General features: G+C 37.2%; 1 protein-coding gene across 1 annotated transcript in view; it reads right to left on the bottom strand.

The window, feature by feature from the left end:
* Positions 1-23,475, bottom strand: part of LOC122351404 (semaphorin-5B-like) — a 91,800-nt gene that overhangs the window by 3,126 nt on the left and 65,199 nt on the right. Inside the window, 11 exon segments of the mRNA XM_043248464.1 lie at positions 716-814; positions 817-923; positions 1,762-1,806; positions 3,515-3,649; positions 7,051-7,221; positions 9,253-9,465; positions 10,488-10,713; positions 12,122-12,269; positions 13,649-13,792; positions 14,148-14,329; positions 14,587-14,704. Coding sequence (XP_043104399.1) covers positions 716-814; positions 817-923; positions 1,762-1,806; positions 3,515-3,649; positions 7,051-7,221; positions 9,253-9,465; positions 10,488-10,713; positions 12,122-12,269; positions 13,649-13,792; positions 14,148-14,329; positions 14,587-14,704 — 1,588 coding nt within the window.

Genomic DNA, 23,475 nt, shown 5'->3' with positions numbered 1-23,475 from the left:
AAAGTAGTCCTGTCCTGTCAAACGATTAATCACATCCAAAATAAAAGTTTTTGTTTAGGTAATATATCTATGTACTGTATATACACATGTGTGTATAATTAATATTATATATAAATATATTTAATATACAAATATTACATTTTCTCACATGCATGTGCGTGTATTTATATATAGATAATAAATATACACAGTACACAAACATGTATTATGCAAGAAAAACGTTTATTTTGGATACAATTAATCGTTTAATAGTAGTAATAAAAAGTTTAAGAAAACAGCATTTATTAAAAAATATTTTGTGACATTGTAATGGCTTCAAAATGTGCATGTGGGATATGCCAATACTGACAAGAAGTAGTCTTGATTCCTCCATCTTTATTTTGGCAACTACATTGCAAACTACTATAATTCATTGTAAATCTGAAGTTTGTACACTATGAAGTAAGGATGGAAATGGCATTTTCGTCCGAAAGAGAAAATGGCTGAAAATACATGGTGCGTAATGTGAGTTCCATTGAGGTTCATGCAAATGCTCCAATAAATTTTTTTTACTGCGCAAATTCAACAAGTCAACAGAATCAGAGCCAAGAACTATCCATACCGGCATGAGATTAAGCGCTACTACATGATCAACAAACTACATGCTAAACCCATTTCACCGCATAAATAAGCATTACAATAATTATTTTATTTTTAATATGTTGTCAACACTAACCTTGAACTCCATGGGTGTGTATTTCTCATTCTTTGGTGTGGTGTTGCCCTTGTAGTTGAGGTGGTTGGGAGTGGTGGGATGGATGACGGCAGACTCCTCGAGGAGGGCTTGTGGAAACGCTGACAGTACACATACACCAGGAAGGACAGCAGACCGGCACCCAGGAAGCACGACACACCTGTAGCTATCAGGTGAAGCAGAGTGAACCCTGGGAAAACAAGAGAAGGCAATATTACCGTAACCATTTGTCTGCAAATAACTGTAATATGTTGGCATTTTCATCTAGACCTTTGACTACATATGCTTTTTCAAATAATGAGACAATATAGTCATCCTTGTCAGTGGATTCGGAGTGTTATGGCACCACTGCATCCCTCATCATTAACGCTACATGTCCGTAGCCATCAACCAGCGGTAGGCAGGTGCTTCAAAGTGTCTGGCTGAATGATGCAGTACCGAGGACAGTGCTGTGATTAGCTGGTCGTTTAGACGGACCGGGCATCCTGCTGGCCTGACCCGTAATGAGTGCGAAATGTGATTGAGGAGAGCAAACGCCATACCCGCCGTGAACCGCTCTAATTGGACAACGATCACTCAGGAGAGCACCACTGCTGGAGCATGATGGGTAATATGTGCTGCCACCTGGAGAAACACCAAATTGGCACTGCACTGCCAACTCTGAGGGCAGCCGATGCCCAATGTGGCCTGGATCCACAACCTAAAAAGCACCGCTGTGCCCGATCGTGTATTTTTCATCTGGTGCATGCACTGGAAAGGCAGCACCTCTGCATGGGAGAGCCACAAATGCCGTGGAACACGACGCATGGAAAACTGAAGATCAGCTGTGTGAATTATGAACTTACTCACATAAACCTGCTTAGCGATTCCATTTCTGCCTGAGTTCGGGATGAAAAGGAGCTGACGTGAAACATGACACACAAGCAGCACATTGCTACATGTTTTTGACCATTCACGAGAGCGTGCATGCATAAGCGCATACTAACATGCGGTGGACACCGTACAAACATAACGGTCAAAGCACTTACCCCCACACTGTTGGTCCTTCTCATAGCTAGATGCCGGGAGAATGGCTGTGTAGAGAAAGAGATGCACAGTTAACGGCTGTTTACACAGGATGAGCTCTTGCAAGGTTCTTGAGCTCTTTCTGAATGTCTTGAACTGAAGCCAAACATCTTTCAAATTGACAAGGCATCTTAAAAAACACAACGATTGTGGTTCGAGATGCATCGGAACAGTCACAGGCATCCATCTTGAGCAGTAGCTGTCAAGTAGTTTTGCTTTCAAATTGAAATTCGTGTAGTTCAACCAGTAGAGCATGTCGGTAGAAAAGCCAGTGTCATGGGTTTGCTTTCCAGGGACCGTGTGAACATATACCCAGAATGCAATGCGAGTCTCTTTGGATAGAACGGCTGAAATTGTTGAACTGTCAGATGCTTTACTTTAGACAGGAGGAGCTGACTATAAATAATACTAAATTTTTAAGTAAAGTAAAATGGTCAAACATTGAAAACTGTCAATATTCCATGAAATGCATAGACCAAACAATATGCAAAATTATTCATATCTCTGTAAAATTGATATGCAGCCTTGATGTCAACATCAAAAGACATGGAACATCCTTTTAAAAGCTAATAAGCTTATTTTGCTATTGTAACTATGCATGGTTAGTCACATTTTATTTTATTAATGCATTTTGTGCACTTGTCTGTTCCATTACCCAATTTTGGGTTGTGACCAATACTTTTGGGTTGCGATCAACAATCTAACCATAAACTAACGATTTAAAAATGAAGCAGTCTGGTGCAAGAAAAAGTCCTGTGAGCAGGTCATTACACACTCTCTTGTTTTGCCTCCCTTTGCTGAATTAAAGCCAAAATGTCAATCATTCCTCATCTTATCCCACTACACTTTCTCCTTTAAAAGCAACCTTCCTGGAAGTGGGGTTATTCAAAGAGCTGTAGATCTAAGTCTTCTGTTTTATACCTGAGGGATAAGCAGGAATGTAGTGATAAAGTACAGGAAATCACATCAAAGTCTGTCAGTCGGGTCGCATAAAATAGATGAAATTACGCTTCCATTACGCACAACATTGTTCAAATATGTCATAAATTCGAGAACGAAGAGCCAATGTATGTATAAACAGTTGCAAGCTATTTTGCTAAATAAAACTCTAAACATCCATTTAGAGTAAATATTGCTGTTTAGTTGAAGTAATGAGGTGCACTTCGATGGAAATGCCATTTTTCACTGCTGCGATAGAGTCTGAGGTTCTCTATTACCACCCAGAGTCATGCTTTTCAAGCTCTATCTGAAATCTCCACAAAGAGCAGAGATGGGTAATGTGGGGGGGGGATGTTTTGATTGAGATGCACAATTCTCCTTGATCTCCTCACCGTCTAAGACACCTCAGGATTTGGAACCCGTTTCCCAAAATTGAAGAGAAATTGGATGTGAGGCTGCCTTGTGGCATAACATTAATATTAATTAGAGTGCCTGATTCACTTGGTATTCCGCTCTGATAACTCGTGTTCTCGCAGGCTGGGTGCGTTCAGTTCTTCACTTTGAACACTTCCACTCCACCAGCCAGAGTAATGAATAAGCGCAAGTAAACATATTACATCTAATCTATTAAAAACAACAGCGAGTTTGACAGGGTTTAAAAGTGTATGTTTATTTAATAAGAGTAACACTGCAATTGGGAAAAGCTTTGCTTCATAATGGGATTGTCGGACGCAGTGTGAATATATGTGTGTGTGTTTATATATAGCTCTCTCTCACCTGGGATCTCATTGCAGTCTCGGTGCTGGGAGCTGTTTCCCACACATGGTGTGGACTGAGCCCCGCACACTCGACTGCGCAGCTGCAGGCCCGAGTCATCACATTTAGACCACACCGACCAGGCCATCCACCCACCTGCACAAAGACACGGGCATAAAAACAGGATTTAAAGAAACAGTTCACCAAAAATTGTCAATTCAAAACCTGTGTGACTTTTCTAATATATATATATATATATATATATATATATATATATATATATATATATATATATATATATATATATATATATATATATATATATATATATATATATATATATATATATATATATATATATATATATATATATATATATATATATATTTTTTTTTTTTTTTTTTTTTTAGTAATATTTAAATTTTCTGAGATACTGAATTTGGGATTTTCATTAGTTATAACATTTCAATATCAGTCTGTGTGTATTGAATGAATATAATATACAAGTTTCAATTTTTGAATGGAATTAGTAAAATAAATACTAATATATATATATATAAGACTTTAAGTAAAAATAGGATACTTTTTTAAGATACTTAACTTAAAATAATTAAGATTAAGATTATTTAATTTTTTTTTTTGCATCCATACAAAGCACTTTAAAGTAAAGTGTATACTTTCAAATACGTTTTTGGAGAATAAAATATCAAAATTTGGTTGAAATAATGTTACATTGTCATTCAGTGTAACATAACATTTATGGAAAAATTCAAACAACATGCTTATTCTGACTTGTACATATTAAATAAGTAAAAGAATAAGGAAGCATATTAAATTACATTGTGCTTTAAATTTTACTAACAAATCTTACTGACATTAATTGTAAAAATGACTGACAAGATTGTTACACTGAATAATATTTTAGTGGGTAAATTTAGTAAATCTTAGAAAATAAAACTAAATTTCAATTGATTTGTGGGGGGAAAAAACACCAATTTAAAGCAGTATTACACCTATTACTTTTTCTGTCTTTAACTCGTGCATAAATGCTTAATAAAGTGGCCCAAATGACTTGAACTATGTCAAGATTTCCCAAACGTGGATAACATTTTTTTAAATAAAATCAATTGTAATATAGCTTTGAGCAATTATTAAATCAAAAACTATCATTTAAATAATTATATGAAATTATATAATAATATAATTAGTAAATGCTGCTTCTCTTAACTTAATAATTGTATGTGATGTAAGTTGAATGTATATGTGGCAACGCAGTGTGTGCTAGGTTCTCTTTGTATACATTTGCATAATTTCCAAACTGTCTGTGGACAGAAGTATACATTATTTCACCAGTAATTCCAAAGTATTAAAGCTTAAGGATATATTAAAGTTTTAAATGTTCGATTATTATACATAATGTGACCATTAACCATTATCAGAGAACCATGAATATGCAAATGTATTGTTAAATTAGAGTATTATCTTTCATGTAATAATTTAAGTCATTATTTCTAGAAATTGCACAAAAAAAAGAAGAATAACAATCACAGGTTTGGAAGAACATAACAGTGAGCAAATGATGAGAACATTTTTCGGGTGAACTCTCCCTTTAAATGGAGCGTCCCAATTTTGGCCATCCTCACAGTTCAGAGGCAATCTAACCGGAGCGCTGCCGACTGAACGGCCCACCCACACGCATGAAACAAACACCGCCAGACTCACACGAGGAGGCAAAAATAATCACAGTCTGAGGCAACACTTTCACAGCAAGTGTACCAAGAACTTTACTTAGAAGAAACTTTGATTTAAAATGTATTTGTTTGCTGGGAAAATCCAATCTGTAAATAGACACATTCCTTTCATGTTTCAGCTTTTAAGATGCTTGTCTGGCCCATACGCGGTCTTATAACTCTCCCAGAGCCTAACAAATTTGTCATTCATGAAGGGGGCCAACAGGGGACAAATGTTTGAATCGAGGATCCAAAAGACTTTAAGATCAGTAGCAACTAGTCCCAGTGAATATCGTAGATTTTCAGAAAATGCAGATCCACATTTAACAATGATAAAAGGCAACCTCGATAACTGCTATATCAATCTTCGTTCATTTTCCTTAAGCAAGCAGTATGTCATGTAGAATTTTTAAAGCAGAATCCTGAATGTAATGGAACCTTATAAGAGACCAATATGGGATATTTGGCATTCTGAGTTTCCATGCACTATTTTTAAAGAAACTTTGATAATTAAACACAAAATCTTTCGTCAAAAGCATGGATTTGAGGTGTTAACCAGATACTCCAAGACAATACAAAAGTAGTAGAGAATTTGTTAAAGCTATAGGGTTTTACGTGATCCAATCTTTAGAAATATTTCTGTTTTGTCTTAAATAGACAGCTGGACGTTTTGAAAAAAGGGGGCATTTTCAAAATGATGGCAGCAGAATGTGACAACAGAGCTTTGAACTGCCACAGTCTGCTTGCGCACAGCACACTTCTATATGCATGCAGCTCACATATGGCACCATCTGTAGCCTGGAGGACCCTAGAAGTCCCTCTCGGAATCTGAAGAATGTGTTACTGGTGATTGAAAGGTCTGAAATCATTCATTCAGTGCAATGATAATCAGTTGGTCATAAACTATCCCATTAAAAAGACCAGCATATGTTGTGCTGTGGATGCTGGTGTGCTCACAAAGCTGAAAATTTTTATTCTGTCATCATTTATAAACCCACTATCACTGACTTTCTGCAGAACAAAAATAAAATATTTGACTGTATGGAGACAAATGCAGAGACGTCTTATTTGAGTTCCATACAGTTATACAGTTTACTTTTTATTAATAGTTAGTAAGGTAGTTGTTTAGGCGTTTGGGTAGGATCAGGGATGTAGAATAAGGTCATGTAGAATGCGACATTAATATGTTCTTAATTAAAAATAAATTGCTACTATTCTAGTAATATGCATGCTAATAAGAAACTAATAAGTGTAATCATAAAATAAAGTGTTACCTTATATTTTGTTATTAATTTTTAATTAAAAGGCAACTGTTTTTTTACTTGCAATTCAGAGTTATATATTTTGTAGTTCTTTTATCTGAATTTTCTCAGAAAATGCTATATATATATAAACTATTTCTCATAAGATAAAAAAAAAATTGCATGAAAAATGTAATTAACAAAACAAACAGGAAAACGTAATGAAAAAGAATTCAGAGAAAATTTTATATATTTTAGATATAAGATATAAACTGTGAAGAAAAAGTAAAAAATTTACAAGTTACAAAACCTACCTAAAAAAGCCCCTAAACAAACAAACAAAAAAACATTCACCTTTTATATTTTTATTCCACGGCAGAAATAAGCCTCCATATAAACTGTATGTTTTTAATGGTGATAATAATAGGTGTTGATGGACAGATGACACACTGAAAACCAAATGTATCTTGTGCTTACAGACAGAGGTGGATCTCAGTTTGGAGAGCCTTGATTTTTTTTGTAGCACATTTCACTTTTCACAAGTTTTTTGATCCCATTTGTGGTTCTGAATTGGAACTGATCTTACCATCACAGGTGTGCGTGTTGCAAAGAGCCTCCTCTGTGTGCAAGCCGATGCAGATGTCCCCTCCATTGGCAGGGGTAGGGCTGGTGCATGTGCGCGTTCGTTGATAGTGCCCACCTCCACAGGGCACTGAACACTGCGACCATGATGACCAGCAAGACCAGGCGCCGTTAACTGCACAGACCAAACACGTACAAACAAATACGACATACAAAGACAAACACAAAACAATCAGGCAAGGAGGGGGACACAATCATCCAAGCATCAGATAAGCGGACGCAAATGCAGCGCAAACAAGAAAGACGGAGCGGAGGATGCAAACACAATGTACTGAACACAAACATAAAAAGCCATCAATCAAACAGGCAAACACAAAACAATCCAAAAAAAACGGGCATGACTGGAAATTCCCACAAGGCGCACAAGGCAAGCAGACATCTGTTATGGGATGAGATGGTGATCCAGACATTCAAAGTTCAGAGCAGAATGTCGCGCTTGGTGGTTCAAACTGCTTTATTTGACCCACAAAACACTTGAGACTTGTTACAACGAACACCAGCTGTTCACCTCCATTTCACTATTTATCCTGATGGAAAATCCAGTTTAAGGTGGTGATTGATATCTAGCTGGTCCAAGCTGGTCACCACAAACCAGCCTGGTCACCTAAAGCTTTTTTGCAGATGAGCTACCAGTTAGAAACCAGCTGTCATGTTCCAAATAACAGCTACTACTATAAACAAGATTTTCCAGCACTGACCAAGATAGAAGCACTGCTGTTACACAGTTTCCTCTCACTTTAACAGGCTCTGCCACCATCCTCTTGACGTCTCATCAGACTGATGGAGGAGAAGGTTAGGGGTGGCTCCTTCTCTCTGCACTAGAAAGCACGGTTTAACTTCTGTGGATTAGCATGTGTGTTCTGGGGCACGACTGAAGTGTGAAGACGAACCGATTGCAATCACAGTGAGTCCAGCAACCCCACACACTGAGGGAGAAGCCGAGCGCTGGATTGGAGTGCACATCTGAGGTCAAAACAATGATTAAAATGGTTGGCTGATGTCAGTTATGTGTTTGAATCCATGTACCCTACCCCTTTCCCTTCCATTTTGTCATTTCAATCCTATTTCCCTTTCTGCCCGAGTGGAAAACAGCATAGCAAATACTAGAGTGCTGTTCATTTGTCACACTCAGAGGGAGTTTAAAAGTGGACAATGCATTGGCAAGTAGCTGTCAATACATCTAAAGAAACACACAAAACCATCTGTTTGGAAGTTCCAGGGTGATTGGTCAAATTTGCACTGGGAAAGACCACAGGTGGAGTATTATCACTTTCACAATATTACTTTTTTGTGGCAAAGTGGACTGTTAAACCTGGATGAAAAGCTGGCTTAATTAGCATGCTCAAATTATCTGTTAGCACCATTTAACTTTTCATTAGCATTTCTAAACTGTGTTAGCACTATTAACCGGCATGTTTCCTGCTGAACAGGGATGGTAGTCTTAAACTCTTTGTTAGCATCCCCAAACATGCTATGAATAGCATACCGTAGCGCTTTCAAAACATGGCTCTATTTGTTTGAGCCAAAGATCTATTAAACCTGGAGGAAAATGTAAGCTCTTTTATACATAGTTGTATATTAGCATGCTCAAATGTCTGTTAGCACCAATTAGCTTGCTGTTAGCGTTCCTATTTTTTATCAATATGTTAGCAAACTGTTTGTTATACTTAAACTTATCCATTAGCATCCCCAAACACGCTATCAATCTCATACTATAGCAACATGCTGAAACACTTTCAAAGCATCTTAGCAACCAAAGAGAATCTGCCTCTGTTCTACTTTCTGCTTTTTTAAACAATTTAGTTAGATGTCATTTTATTGCATAGCTACTTCACCTTTAAAGTTCTGGTCCTAACTGGAAATTAATTTTTTTACATTTTTAAATCAGGAAAGATTTATCCTTGAGTTCATGTCTGTTTGGAATTATGGTGAAACCTCTTAATTTGACCACAGCAGGTCCCTACGGGGCTTCTGGTCTCCATTAGCTAATGAAATCAGTAATACACTTCACACACTCTAATGGAAGCAGAGGCTTTTCCAGCACGATGAGCAACTACCTTGATTATGAGCATATGTGGGAGTCTATTTATGTGCATATGGAAATGTGCATTTGGAGTGTGCTTGCGTTTACATGCGTGTGTGTTACCTGGACAGGCCTGAGGATTGCAGTCCTGATATTCTACTGGAGATCCCCGGCAGGCAGCAGGAACGCTTTTGCCCTCTGCGCTGGTGCAAGTGCGTTTGCGAGTGCGGTAGCCTTTGGCACACTCCTGAGTGCAAGCTGACCACATTTCCCATGATGACCAGCCAGAGCCTGTCAGACGTACACCAGGCGTCTTCAGAAGCTCCTCAACGAGAGCTGTAAAACATTTATTGCATGTTACAAGCTTGCAAATGTTTGTCAGCATTTTTCTTTTGTGCTGAATGTTTTCTTAGCCTACACTCTCAGAAATAAAGACACAAAAGCTGTCACTGGGGCAGTACCTTTTCAAAAGGTACACTTTTGTACCTTTCAGATTCAAATATGTACAATTTAGGTCCTAATATGTACCTTTAAGGTACCAAGACCGACCCTTTAGGTACAAACATGTCACTTTTGAAAAGGTACTGCCACAGCTTTTGTACCTTTATTTCTGAGAATGTACTGTCACTGTTATGATGACATATTATCCACCTGACTAATATAATTCTGTAAATTAGTTATATTTGAAGTTATTGTTCTTGGTTTGAATAATCATTTAAGTAATTTTAATTAAAGCGCACTGCAGGAATAATGCATTTTTGTAGGTCAAAACCAGGAGAAGAGTGTTTTAATACATCCGGTTTTATCCTTTTAGATTTTTTGAACGGACTTTGGCTTAAAAGCACTAAAAATAAGGTTTGTGATTAACAAGATATTTTCACATTTATCCTACAAAAAGATACACCTGAAATAAACTCACATGATATTTTTAAAGAATTTACTCTTCTTGAAACAGAACAAGAATAAAATACGTCATCACTGCAGCATTCTCTGAGTGTGTTATTTTAAGGAGTGGCCTTTTCCTGCGCAATTCAAGGTTACTAAAAAAAAACTTTGAACGTCATGCTATGTTTTACAGTATCTCTGACAAAAAAAACATTCTGCTCACAGCAACCTGCACAAGGTGAATTCAGACACTCCCTTGCCTCTAATGCATTCCATGTGCACCTCAAGTGGTTGACCTCTCCTGGGTTCAGACAGCAAGATACAGTTAATCAATGTGGCGCTCGACATGCGCAAAGTGGACAAGAGCTGAACTGTGACCCTGAACTGTCATCGAGCCAGCGGTATCGGCTAACTGAGTCAGATCTGTTCATTTAGGTGTGGGTGGACATTAGAAAAAGGATCTATACACTCACAGTCTGTTTCGCAGGTTACCGTCCCGTCATTGGGGCAGAAGCGTGTCTCCACCTTGCGCTTGCCTAGTTGAAGCTCATGAGGGTCAGCCAGTTGAGCCCGGCAGATGTAGCGTACTCTTTGCTCCTGCCGTGCCCCTCCCTGGGTTATGTTCACCGGGACCCAAGGGGTCCATGGGGTGTTTCGACGCACCTCCGGACAGGACTCCAGATTACATGCCTGGTACTCCTGCAATGAGGACGAATGACAAAGAGATGACATCATTCATCTGATCATTCCTCACGCACAAGCGACATTACTTCACCTCTTAAGATGCATGTGAAGCTCATTCTTGTGCCATCACTGTGAACAGTTAATAAAATGTAATGGCTCGTGCTAGACACCCAGGGAGTATTACAGTTCTTTGCAAGGAACGTTAATTTGAGTCCTAATTAAGTCGATTAAATTTGAATTAATTGCAGCTCTTAAGAGAGTTGGAGAGCAAAGAAATCTGTCCGATTTAAATGCAAGCGCAAAAGAGCATTTTAGAAAATTTTATGCCGTTTTGATTTGTCTTGATCTTTTTGTTTAGAAAGAGGAATTACTGCACTTAAACGCACAAACTGTGATTGGTTGATAACATCAAATAAATCATAAAATCATTTATTGTATTTAACCTTCCTGCGGTTCAGTTTACTGTCCTTTTAAACCTTTAATTAGTCTGTTTACTCTTTAGACCCAAAATGTATTTTTGTCTTGTGTGAATTCATGACAGTTTTTATATGGCTACCCTAGCAAAACACACATACTAAAATGTATTTGAAATATATTTATTTAAAGCTAAGTATGCTATAAATACATTTACATATTTATGTACTTATGTACTGCACATTTAGTATACTAAACTGGTATACTTATAGCCTGCTAAATTTAAACTAATTTTGTACTCATACTTTTGTAAAGATATACTGAGCTAAAGTGTCTTGCATTTAAAAATAATATTATTCACACAGTCCTCATCAATAGAGACATTAAAGCACAGTTTAGGCTTAATATTAAGAAAAATGCAATGTGTGCAAGTAGTACTCCAAATAAAGTTTAATTATCATTTTTATATCAGCAGGTCTTGAGCTCTATATCAGTTAATATGTTAATAGAACTGAACAGAACTTGGCTTGAAATAAATAAAATATATTTCTTTTGAATACAACGGATAACATCATAATTTAAAAAAAAAAAAGTATTTATGCAAATAGAAACAGAGAAACCGAGGCAAGTATTCACACATTTACTCCGATGAATATTTCTCTGAGTAGGTTTATTTTAAGTCTATCTCTTCATAGGCATGTTTTATTTCTTTTTCATTTTGAAGGTGATGAATGTAAATAACTACAAGGCCATTGGCAGTCCGTGTGGAAGATCAGCTTAATGTAAGTGACAGTCTCAGAACTGCATAAATCTTCAAAATGAAACAGTGTGCAATGTATTAGATTTGTCTAGTCCACTCAGTCTCTCCTGAATCTCAAATGAGCTCCGCTTTTACAGTACATCACACATATCTTTCTGGGAGGAGAGCTGCTTGGTTATCACAGTCGAGCAGGAGGCTTCAAGGCAAAGTGTGTGTGTGTAAGTGTGTGTGTACTTCAGGTGTATGTACCAGCGCACATCCTGGACAGCTATTTCCATTCTCACAGTTCCTGGAGCGAGAGTGCACCCCTCCTCCACACTCTGAGCTGCACTTGGACCAGGGCGACCATGATGACCAGAAGATGGGCTGAGGGCATGACACCTTCTCATTGCAGAATCTGGTGAGCATAAAAAATGTGTTTGACTCGTATCATGAGTTTAAGTCAGGCCTGCTCCGAGTTGATAAAACTCAAGAGAAATGTTTAAAGGGGTCATATTATAAGTAAAATTGCCACGGGTTTGGCAACATTGCATATGGTTATGAGATACTTGTAAACCTGGCATTTGATGTTACTGACGCCCAACCTACACTACAGGCATCACATTTGACAGCTTCAGCAGAGGGGAAGATTATCGGATTAAAATGCACTTATAGAGTTTTGGATTCATATTAATTTTTATATTTTATATTTTATTTTAATTAAATAATTTTGTTGTGTTTTGTAATGTTTTTTTACACCCACAGACGCATGTTTACCTAGCTATCTAAATGGGGACTTTCCAAAGGCATAATACTTTTAGTGTTAATGTATGTGCTTTTGCCCTGCACCAACCCTACACCTACACCTACCCCTTACAAAAAACTTTCTGCATTTTTACTTTTTTTAAAAAAGTTTATATGCTTAGTTTATATTTAAACCTGTTTTTTAAATGAGGACATCCCCAAAGGGAGGTTTTTGGAGATTTTGTCAGGTATACCTCCCTTTGGGTACACATTTGTCCCCAAAATATGGTTAAGTTAGGTAGGTACACACACACACACACACACACACACACACACACACACACACACACACACACACACACACAGGTATGTCTGGTCAGCTATCATTATGGGGACTCTCCATAGGTTTTTATACTATATAACCATATATTCTATTGCCCTACATCAACCCTTCACATAACTGGAGCCCTTACAGGAAACTTTATGCATTTTTACATTTATAAAAAACGAAATTCTGTATGACCTATTAGCTTCTTTGTCTGTCGGGACCTCAATTTAGGTCCCCATCGTGACATGAGTCCCCGTGAGTCTGTGTGTATTCTGGTTTAAGCCTGCACCAGATTAGAAAAACAGGTGCACACACACAGTTTTGTTTCAGCTCGTGTCACTATGAATTTCTTTTTATTTAAAGCAACTGAGAAAATAATGTCAGACGAAACAATGTCAAAGGCACACGAGCAGATTTAATTATGAGGATCACTGAATGAAAATCCTAATATTTAAGTATTAAAGCCTATTTTTGGTGCAGCAACATTACAAGAGGACCCCAAGGGTTCATTTAAAAAATCATGTATGATTAGACAATTTATCATACATCATAACGACTAAGAAAGATTAATCTTGTTTGAAAATAAATCAAATCTAATTTGAGGCTCCTTAATTACATTACCTAATCTTTATTAAATAACTGATGGATATCTAACTATAATTATGATATTTTTCAGGTTTTCTACATTTAGATTTGCAAGAATAAAAACCTGTCTTTTTTTTTACCTCTGCTCTCTGCTTTGTCCCACACACACTCTGCCGCCATGCCTGGGAGAAGGATTGTTACAGGATCGCTGGCGGACTTCAAACCCAATCTCACAACTTGTACTGCACTGGCCCCAGGATGACCAGGGTGTCCAACCTCCATTCCTGCAGAAAAAAGGAAAGAAAGTAAAAACAGTAAGCCTCAGTGAACCTTGGCAAGAAGTGATGGGTACAAGCCCATTTTCTGCAGCATTGGATAAGGCTAATGTGACGTGATAGAAGAGAAAGAGGACAGGTTCGGTAAGGAATTTTGATCGGGAAACATTCTCAATTTGCTAAAGTGCTTGGTTCCTGCAGCGAATCTCGTGTGATGAGAGAACTGCCACTTCTGGTAAAAACACAATTCAGTAGCAGCACCTAAGATGCAGGATGGCAGCAAACAACAAAAAAAAAACTGATCGTAGAAACAATTTAAATTCTTTGGCTGAACTATTCCTTTAAGGAAAATCTTTTCACTTGCCTTGAGCAGTTGGACACCTCAATGGTAGGACCCTCGCAGTTTTTACCTCCGCAGCGAGGGGGCGGACTATCGCAAGCCCGTGATCGACAAAGACAAGTACTAATGCCTTCGCCATCATCATGGCTACAGGGTTGCCATGGAGCCCAGGGCCCGTATACACCATCTGCGGTTTGGTTCCTCAGCTGGAATAAATGAGAAAAAACGAGTGAATTTGAAGGTTGGGTGCGTGCAGAATCTCAGTCCTAAAAAATAATGACCACAAAGCAGCTGCCTCAAGTGATGTTATCAATCATGCGGCATAGCACCTTTCACGCAACACAGATTTCAAAGCTGCAGAGGGAGACTGACTGAGCGCTATGGAGACGGCGGACATGTGTCAAAACATCAGTCATGCATGAGGCAGTGAGTGAGGTGGACTCTTTAAACAGCTGGTTCTTACCGGACAGGCAGTGATGTTCTGGAACCACTGGCTCATGTTAGAGCTGTCCTCGATGGTGGTGCAACGCCGCTGCTTTCGGTCCCAACCACAGTACGGGTCTCTTGCATCTAAACACATCCTAAAATAGAAATAAATACAAAGGAAGAGAGAGAAAAGAAATACACAAGGGCTTAGTGCATGAATAGTATTGATAGATTGTAGTCAGTAGTCAGTATTAAATTCGAACCGACCTTATTATTTATAAATGTATGTTCTTATTATGTGATTAATTCCAAAGACATAAAATAATTTTTGCGATTTTAAATCATACTCTTTTTTTTAACCATTTAATACTTTTATCCTGAAAGGGTGTATTCAATCAAAAGTGACAGTATAGATGATTATAAAATTTTAAAAGATTTCAGTTTCAAATGTTTTTAACAGTCTATTTATCAAATAGACTGATGAAAATGCATCATGGTTTTCACAAAAATGATTAAGCAGCACGACTGTTTTCAAAATGGGTAATAAGAAGATATATTTCTTGATCACCAAATCAGCATATTATGAAGGATCATGTAAAACCTGATATAAAACTAAATCATTAACTATCACATTTAATTAAATATATGAATATTGAATTTATACATAATTAAATGTATACAGTACAAACAGTATGAATCGAAACGTTCCTGCTGATATCACTTGAACATGAAAGCTGTTGGATAATATCAAAATAGCTGTGCATTGTTTTAGCAAAAACTGAATTTGGGCAACACCCACTTTTCACGATCCAATAAATTCTCTGGAAAATAACCGGATAAAATCAAATTGAACATCCTGCTGCATTCATAAAAAGGAAAGACAAATGGGTTGCAAACGGCAATTCACGTTGACTTTTAAGCTATAGAGACATCCAACATCTGCTTCTCTTGCCCAACATCGTAGATTAAAAAGCTTGCACATTAACTGACAGCAGCCCTAGGCGCTACAGTTCCCTGATACAAATCTAAACCACGCCTGGGAGAATTTCCCATCCTTTCTACAAAACCCTTGCTACGCAACACCTCGAAATTGATTAAATATTTGTAAGCTGGTAAAAAAAAAGAGGCCTAATGAGGTGTAATTAAATCTAAACCCACTAATGAAGTTAAGCCATGAGTGCCGTTTCAAGGGCTCAGGAATTTGGGGCGGTGTGTTAGTAAAGCACCAGCAGCCTCACAACCTTCCCTTTAGCTTGAAAGGCTTGTTTTTGGCACAAGTGTATCAGTTTGTTTGCGCTGGCCCTCTGGCGTTCCAGCCTCAAGGTTGAGGAAACACACAGAGTGTTGATACAGTGCAGAGTGCCAAAACTGAATCCTGCCGAGAAGGAGCTCGAACTGGGTTGAGTGCTAAACCGCTCCAACGCTTCAGCTCTTTCAGGAACATCAAGGCAAAAGGAAAATAGCATAGCATCCTTCAACAATTGAATTTATATAGATTCTGGACGACACTCTTGTTAAATGTTCTGTCACCAGAGTGTTGTTTAAAATCTTCATACGATTTCTCTTTTTTAGTGGAACTAGGGTTGTCATAATACCAAAAAAAATCATTAAGCAGATACCAATGAAATTTCCTATCTGGTCTCATGGCATAAACTTACAATTGGTGCAGAAAGACGCAAAATATGTACCTATAAGTACATAAGTACATTACTAGAGGCAGTAAAACTCTGACACCTTTTATTCCTTTTCACACAAATTTCGATTGATAGAGTTTCGATTAATACATTTTCACACAATTACTTAAGGAATATCCTATTATGACTTAACAATATTAATATGCTGGGATATTTGAAAACTGATGCTTTTGAAGGTTAGCATAACACATATCCTTCATATCTGTGGGTTGTCATAGATGGTAGGTTTGTTCAGTGGCTCATGAGGTACAGGCATGTACTTGAGAGACGAGGAGCTCTGGTTCGAATCCTGAGTAACTATGATTCGACAAAACAGTCTAAACCTGTGTGAAAGGAAGCTAAAATGACACTGTGGCATCAACGAATGCATTTTATGTCAGTTTTGCGTTTGTTAAGGGTTGGATTTGGTGTAGGGCATATTTCCAACATGATAGATCATTAACCAGATATTCCAATTCTGAACTGCCACAATACGTACCTATATCAACATAATAAAAATGTGCCAAAGTTCCCGTGCAAGTTCTAACCTGTGTTTTATCGCCATTCAGTGGACATTTTCTCTTTGAAATATGGTGTTGCACGAAAAGTCCACAGAGGTACACATTTTTATGAGACCGGGTTTAACTTTTCTATAACTTTGCTTACGTTATGAGTGAATCAATGAATCATTATTCATCTGATTTGTTTGAAAACTACTGTGAAACTACAAAGTGATTGTCTTTATGAAGTCGTTAAATGATTACTGCAATCAAAAAATTATTTCTTTATTTATAGTAAATACATTGTTGAGACCTGTGGCTCCAAACATACCCTTAGTCCAGGAGTATGATTCTCGCTTGGGGACAAGAACTCCCCCGTTCAAATCCTGGACGAGCCCCCATTTTGTTACAACCTGTGGCTCCAAAAAGCCCCAACAAAGGAAGGGACACATGCGGATATTTAAAGCAACTAAAGAATTTCTGTTGAGTTAACAATTGTTTACTAAAGTAAACGAGCATTTTCAATTAATTATCTATAGGAGCTGTGTGCCAGGCCCATGTGGGGGATTGTGGCATTGGCTGCAGAGCGGAACAAGCAGTAAGAGCATCAGAACATTTAGAAATACTCAAATTTATGCAAAACTGCTTAAGTTGTCTGGATTGAGTCCTGAGATTTTTTTAGAAGCGAGTGCATTCAGTGTGAATTCTGCATCCTGTCAATATGAGTATACAAATATGCGTCAATTGCATCAGATTTGAGGTGCGTGAAACAGGCCTTGTCATTAGTTTTTTGAATATAACAGCAGCTATAACGAAATTAGCTGAAGTTATACAGTGCACAATTGAAGACATAAATGACTTTGGCCAATTAAAAGAATGCAAGGATGGAGAGAATAACGATATCTTCCTCGTGCACATCTAAGGCCCAATTACCCCCCATTACAGAGGGCAGCAACACAAGCCCTCAGGGCGCTGACCTGCGAGAACTACCCATTTAAACAAAAACTTTTGCAGTGATTTCATTAATTACATTGGAAAGATCCACTCCTGCGAACCAAAGTGAAAGCCAGCCGTCCATGTAATCTCTTAAGACTATGAAAATGTGCCGGCGTGGAAGGAATGCTGATTTGACATTCCGCTTGGCATACAGCAGTAGCCTGTTTTACTGATGAGCTCAAGAGACATGAACACGGCCCTGGGGCACTGCCAGGACTCGGCTGCTCTCAGGACTGTGCCAGCTGACCTAGTGAGGAAAAAAAACTCAATTAATGGCCTCCTGAAGGTGTTTTTTTTTCTCCCGAGTTCTGCAACTTACACTCCGTAAAGAGAGATTTTCACAGGCTGACCACCGTCTCCGAAAGAAAAGAACAAGCACAGCAGAAAATCTGCCGTCTAGCCTTGCAACCAGTCACACAGCTCACCTTTTTAAAAATAGACAGCCGGAAAAAAAATAAGTTTGTGCACTTGAGGGCCAATTCAAAAAATTGCACCTTAATTCAAGGTTTCTGTGCATGGAAGAAGTGCTAAAACAAAAGCAACATGAACTGATATGAATCACACTGCTGTATAATTTAACATGGTTTCCTTACAGGACGCCACTTCAGCAGCAAAGCCAGAAGACATTGCTTGTAAAATTTTAAATAGTGCAAAAAAATAAAGTAACACATAAAACAACATGGCAAGACAGTGGACAGAAGACGATCAATCTTTCTTTCTCCTTGTTGGTTTAATAGACGTTTTAAAGTCATTGGGAGGGCTGTAAAAAATACTGTCTATTTTATAGGCCTTTAAAAAAGATGAACAAAGGCAAATAGTTATTGCCATCCTTTTAATAGCAATTCATGACCTTTTTGTTGTAAACAAGGGCCAAGGTTTTACTTTTTATGGGTGCACTGTGTTACAGAATCAATAAAACCAGCTTCATAATTTTCTAGCCAACCAAGTTTTAGTGACACATTTTTGTATATAAAAAAATTATTAATTAAACAAAAAGAAAAATCAATTAAAAAGTCTTATATTCTCTGCATGTTAGATACAGTACTCTTAATGTATTTGAGTGAAATATTACAGAAAAGTCTCAAAAAAAAAAAAAAAAAAAAAAAAAAAAAGTATTTTGTCCATATGATCCCTCTTTAATATTTAGTTTTTTTTAGGAAACCGCCAGAGCCAAACAGGTCCCATAAATTTCAGCTTGAGAGATTTCCAAACACACCAATCGCTGACAGCTTAGTGCAGACCGAGATAAGATGGTCAGATGCTTTAATGGCTTCATCTCAGGAGAAGAAGAAAAGATGCTATTTGTCAGAAGTTCAGGACAGCGGGGTTTGAGACATATTGCCTGTCTTAATCAAGAATGGGAGAAAGCGCATGAGAAAAATGGCTTCAATTTTGGGACTCTGCCAGTGGAGAGTCAGTTAAAAGCCAGTGGTAATAAATGCTCTCACCTTCTGATTACTTTCTTTCCCTGCCTTTCCTCTCTCTGCAGCTCCTCCAGTTGCTCAATTGCTGGGCAGCGTGCTCAAACAAGCTGCAAGCTCTCAAACCTGGTGTTTTTTAGCACCCTGTTGACAAGCTGGCGGCAACAGGAGCTGTAAATTGTTTGGGTCAGACGGGGCCTCTGAAATGAGAATTTCTTACAGGCTGGCTGTAAGGCTTAGCCACAGGTAAAGGACAAAGTGCTTTCAGGAAATATATTTATCACCACATGACCAGGAATTTGATGATGTCCCCATAGCAAGGCAAAGTAAATTTGTACTGTTTAAATTACAGTAATTATGAGTTTTTGACTGGGAAAAAACATTCAAAGTTGAAGTTACAACTTCCTCAGTTGCACACACACACACACACACACACACACACACACACAGACACACACACACACACACATATATATATATATATATATATATATATATATATATATATATATATATATATATATATATATATATATATATATATATATATATATATATATATATATATGCAGCATATAAAGGTGAATTAATGTAGTGATTAAATATTTAGCTGTCATCAACATAAACCACATATGGAACCTTTTTGGCTATGAGGGTTGCCGTGGAAACAAATCATTTGAGGATGTGCTCAGAGTAGAATCTCAGGTTGTCAGCTTGTAATTACACTAATTTTAACACAATGTGAATGCAGCATTACTGCAGAGACAATTATGCTTGTGCAACCTAAGGTTAAGCACACAATATTGATGGATCATAAGTACCTCCCTGCGAAGATCAAACCAATCATTTTCCTTAAATCGTGAGATCTAAATCTGTTGTTAGATTATTTTCACAGTGATACCTTGACTTGGGAGTAATTAAATATTGCAGTTTATTATTGCTGTCTATATTCAAAAGTTTTGGGGTCGGTGCGTTTTTAAAATATATATATATTATAAACATTACTACACTCTTTAGTGTCACATGATCCTATGATTTTGAAGATGACACTTCAAAATAAGTTTCATTAGTTAACATTTGTAAACATTAACTAAAAATTAACAATATATTTCTACAGCATCGTAGTTAATGTTAATTTCAGCATTCAAAAATGCATTATTAGAATCACAAGATATGTTTGTTAACATGCGTTAATGCACTGTGAACCAACATAACTAAACAATGAACAACTGTATTTTCATTAACTACATTAATGACACCTTACTGTAAAGTGTTACCATTATATTCTTTAATAAATAGCAAGCTTGCAAGAGCAGTATTTATTTGAAAGATATTGTTTTCAATGTAAATGTCTTTAATATCACTTTTTATCAATTTTATGTGGCTAAACCTAATTTACACCTTTTATTAGTAGTGTAAATGAAAACTATTCTTAAATTAATAACATTCTTATTCATTTATTGAAAAACATGCCTTCATTATTTTAACTAGATATTTTTACAATTTAAATGTCTTGACTACAACAGGTATTTAGAAATGACCTGATGATAAAAAATGACCCTTTTAAGTAATTTCAGAGCATACACAAAAATATTTTAAATACACATTTAATATTTTCAAAAGGCGTATAAATTGTAAAAATGAACAAAACATTCAGGTCCTGCTTTACACCCCTTCATCCGAAAAGGTCTAAAAACGGCAACATGGAGTGACTGCTACAGCAAAAATCCCCATAAATGGATACTATCATCCGAAATGACATCCTAAATAGTGACCAAGCATCTCTGTAGACATGGGAACATGGGTTTGCCACATCAGAAGAAGTAGGAAAGGGAAAGCTGTAAAAACATATTTGCAGTTTTCTAAATAAAGCTTGTGGTTTGGGTTGTTTGCAGTATATTCTAGATGTTTATGACTCCAACCCACATTTCTAACAGTGCTCTGAGACTTCATCATCTCATCATCTACACATCATCACAACCTCAAAACTGTCAGCACTAACTGTGCTGCTGTTTTTTAATTAGGCTAACACTTCATCACTAACTGACCTAAGCCAGGGTATGATTAATATACTTAGATTTTTTTGTTCTTTGTTCATTGGAAAGCATGTGGAAGACTGTATGTTGTTGGCCGAAGCAGAGACAAGGTCTAAAAAGACGGTCTAATTATTCAGTACTTCCCAATTAGTCAAGCCGTTTAGAAGATATGCTTTATGTACTATAAGATATTTACTATAAGGTTCATCGCCACATACGTGTAAATGGTGAAGGTCAGAAGTAACTTTATAGTGCACACCACCAATACTGGTAGTTTCGCTAAGAGACCAGCACATCAGCTTCCACATTTCTTTCGTCCTTGATTAGGAGTCAAAGTCTTTAAGATTATCGATCTGGCCCAGCCGGTTGGTCCCTTTAGATCCCATCAAGCAATCAGCTGGCTGATCAGAGTAAATTAGTTTTGCAAATCAGAGGTGAGAGGCTAAGGCCCATGAACATGAGCAGAAAAGAGAGTTTCGAGGGATCAAACTTAATTATCGCACTGCTTTCAAGCCAAAGCTACCAACAATGTAGATTAAGTCATTAATAAACACTTCTCCAAAGGCAAGACCGGCGAGACTTCAGGAGCGCTCTCTTTGTTTCTTTTCATCTGTAAAGGAAAATAGCGGCACAAGGGCAGCAACTGTGAACAGAAGCGGAATGATTTTAAAGTAATTATACGCCGAGCCATTACGTTTTGAAAGCACGCTATTCTTTTTTTTTGCCCATTTTGTTTGAATTGATTTGGTTTCTTTCCTTGCAACAAGGGCAACACAGAATTTGTCTCTCACATCATTGATGCAATCTTACATGCCTTATTTGCATTTAACCTACAGAAACTTTCTTTCGATTGCCTTGGTCCAAAAAACTATTTGCTAAACAAAAACTGATATGGGGGGTGTCGATATAAGCCTTATAAAAAAGTTGTTTTGTTTTTTATCAGATTTAACTAAATGTCATCAGATTTACATTTAGAGTATAAGGTATTATTAAATATAAATTGTTGCTACTACTTGACAGCTCTAGGCTCTGAAAAAGCTAAAAAAAAACTAAAGCTCGTTTTTGTTGTAAACAAAATGTTTATATATATATAGTATGTTAATATAAATACTCACATGCATGTATATATAAAAAAATGATATATATAAAAAAATGTAAATAAATGTACATTTTCATAATATATGCTGTATGTGTATGTATTTATATATCCATAACAAATATACAAGTACACATATGTATATATGTATATATTATGTAAACAAAAACATTTATTTTGGATGCGATTGATTGTTTGACAGCACTAATATTTATCATATTTAAAAAAAGTATTTTAATCATTCTGGTCACACTGAGATTTTCATTTAATTTACTATTTTTTTTTCTTTTTAAAAAGTAATCTAATTTAGTTGTCTAACTATTTTAAAACTGTAACTATAGCAAATATTGCCCAGCCCAAAAATTCAGTATTAAAACATTATAAAAACAGCAGTATTGGCTTTGTAAAGATACGTTGACGCAATGTGTTTTGTGGAAAGTGCTCAACAAATACATATGACTTGACTTGACATTGAACACTCCATAATATAATTGATATAGTCTCTAGAAGCCGCTATCCTCCATAACATGATTATTCGTTTCAGTCAAAGCTCAAGGAGAGAAAGTTGACTGGTGCAGCAGGATATGAATAAAAACCTCTTGACCGCAGCTCATATGCAGCCATGTCACACCTCTATGACGTTTCATATGTGAGTACAGCATTAATGAAATGTCAAAGCTGTGCTGCTGTATTGTGTTCAAAGGTGAATGTGCTCAGGATGTGGCAGAAATCAAAGGGAAATTAAGGATTAAGGATTAAGGACTCTCTTCTCTGGCCTGCCCTTGGAACCCAGTGCGATTGTTCCTCCCTGCTGGGTTTTAAATAGAGCTAGCAAAGTTCGCTTCCGCTCCATCTCTCACATCTCACCTACACCTTGCTTAGTATTCAACACCCTCAGCCTTCACCACATAGCCTTATGTGTGTTTCTGTGCATGGGAGAGAGTGTGCACACACTGAAAAGTGAAATCAAAGTGCTGACTAATCACCAGCTCGGAGTCAAATATGTTTGCCCTCACAGAAAACCCTTCACTCGAGACGGCACCCTTCCTCTTTCCTTTGAACCCTCCTAGCTTCCTTTATCTCCCCCTCATTCATCCAAACCCACACTCGATCTTTCACCTTCATGCACGGCGCACAGAGAGAGAGAGCGGACAGAACGCTCTATGTGCTCCTCTGGCAAATTGAGCCTGACTGTTGTCCCCAC

This window comes from Puntigrus tetrazona, chromosome 9, assembly GCF_018831695.1.
Source record: "Puntigrus tetrazona isolate hp1 chromosome 9, ASM1883169v1, whole genome shotgun sequence".
Classification (NCBI taxonomy): Eukaryota; Metazoa; Chordata; class Actinopteri; order Cypriniformes; family Cyprinidae; genus Puntigrus; species Puntigrus tetrazona.
Note: the sequence above shows the minus strand (reverse complement) of the source record. Positions and strands in the feature narration are given on the sequence as shown.